Below are 887 nucleotides of genomic sequence, written 5' to 3'. Positions count from 1 at the left end.
ACATTCAAGACATTAACTGATGGACTGGAGTGGTGTGGATTATTGTGATGTTTTTATCAGCTGTTTGGACTCTCATTCTGACGGCACCCATTCACTGCAGAGCATCCATTGCTGAGCAAGTGATGCAATGCTACATTTCTCCAACTCTGTTCCAATGAAGAAACAAACTCATCGACATATTTGATGGCATACATTTTCAGCAAATTTTGTCTCCACCAATGGCTGACTGTCATAAAGGTATTATAGTTTTGCATAATGTTTTACATCAGTCTTCCATTTCATCTTGACATTCTGAAACACATCATACAGTTCGTCAAGTTCCTTCACTGAATCTTCAGGTTTGGTGTGGACGGGCATCAGCACCAAGTCTTCCAACACTGCCAAGACATGAACAAAATTAATAGTAATTACAATAATTTATCTCCACACACACCCTCTGTCACAGCCCAACCTGGGGATTAATGTAAATTACTTAGCCGGCGACATTTCACGAGTTCACACTTACATATAATGAACCGAATAAAGGTTATTCCTTTTCATCCCCTTCCTTCCCCTTCCCCATCCACTTGGTTCACTCAGAATGGTCAATAGTATAATGTTCTACATCAATGCAAATAATATTTACAGTCATGTTTGGTATCATTTGAATAGTCTCAGGGTGACTGGTACAATGGTCTCAATCTTACAAAAGTAGACTAATATAATACCGATCCTAAAAGTTAAGAGATATTTTGATTACTGTAGAGGGTCATTCCATGCAAATTACCTTCTGTTCCCATTGAGGTGTAAACTAGCTACCCAGATCTGGGACCTGGGTTAATGCAAATTCCAATTGTTTGTACATGCGTCCATTTAGGGGATGTTTTATCTTGGTTGTGTATTTAAAG

General features: G+C 38.7%; 1 protein-coding gene across 1 annotated transcript in view; it reads right to left on the bottom strand.

Annotated features, from left to right (window-relative positions):
• Positions 1 to 334: 334 nt before the first annotated feature.
• The window catches only part of LOC107718476 (deoxyribonuclease gamma-like), a 2003-nt gene continuing 1450 nt past the window's right edge, over positions 335 to 887 (bottom strand). Inside the window, exon 4 of the mRNA XM_016525565.1 lies at positions 335 to 377. Coding sequence (XP_016381051.1) covers positions 335 to 377 — 43 coding nt within the window. The remainder of the gene's footprint in view (positions 378 to 887) is intronic.

This window comes from Sinocyclocheilus rhinocerous, unplaced genomic scaffold, assembly GCF_001515625.1.
Source record: "Sinocyclocheilus rhinocerous isolate Xijiao unplaced genomic scaffold, SAMN03320098_v1.1 scaffold92, whole genome shotgun sequence".
NCBI lineage: Eukaryota > Metazoa > Chordata > Actinopteri > Cypriniformes > Cyprinidae > Sinocyclocheilus > Sinocyclocheilus rhinocerous.
The sequence above is the reverse complement of the archived record's forward strand: the minus strand, read 5'-3'. Positions and strand labels throughout refer to the sequence as shown.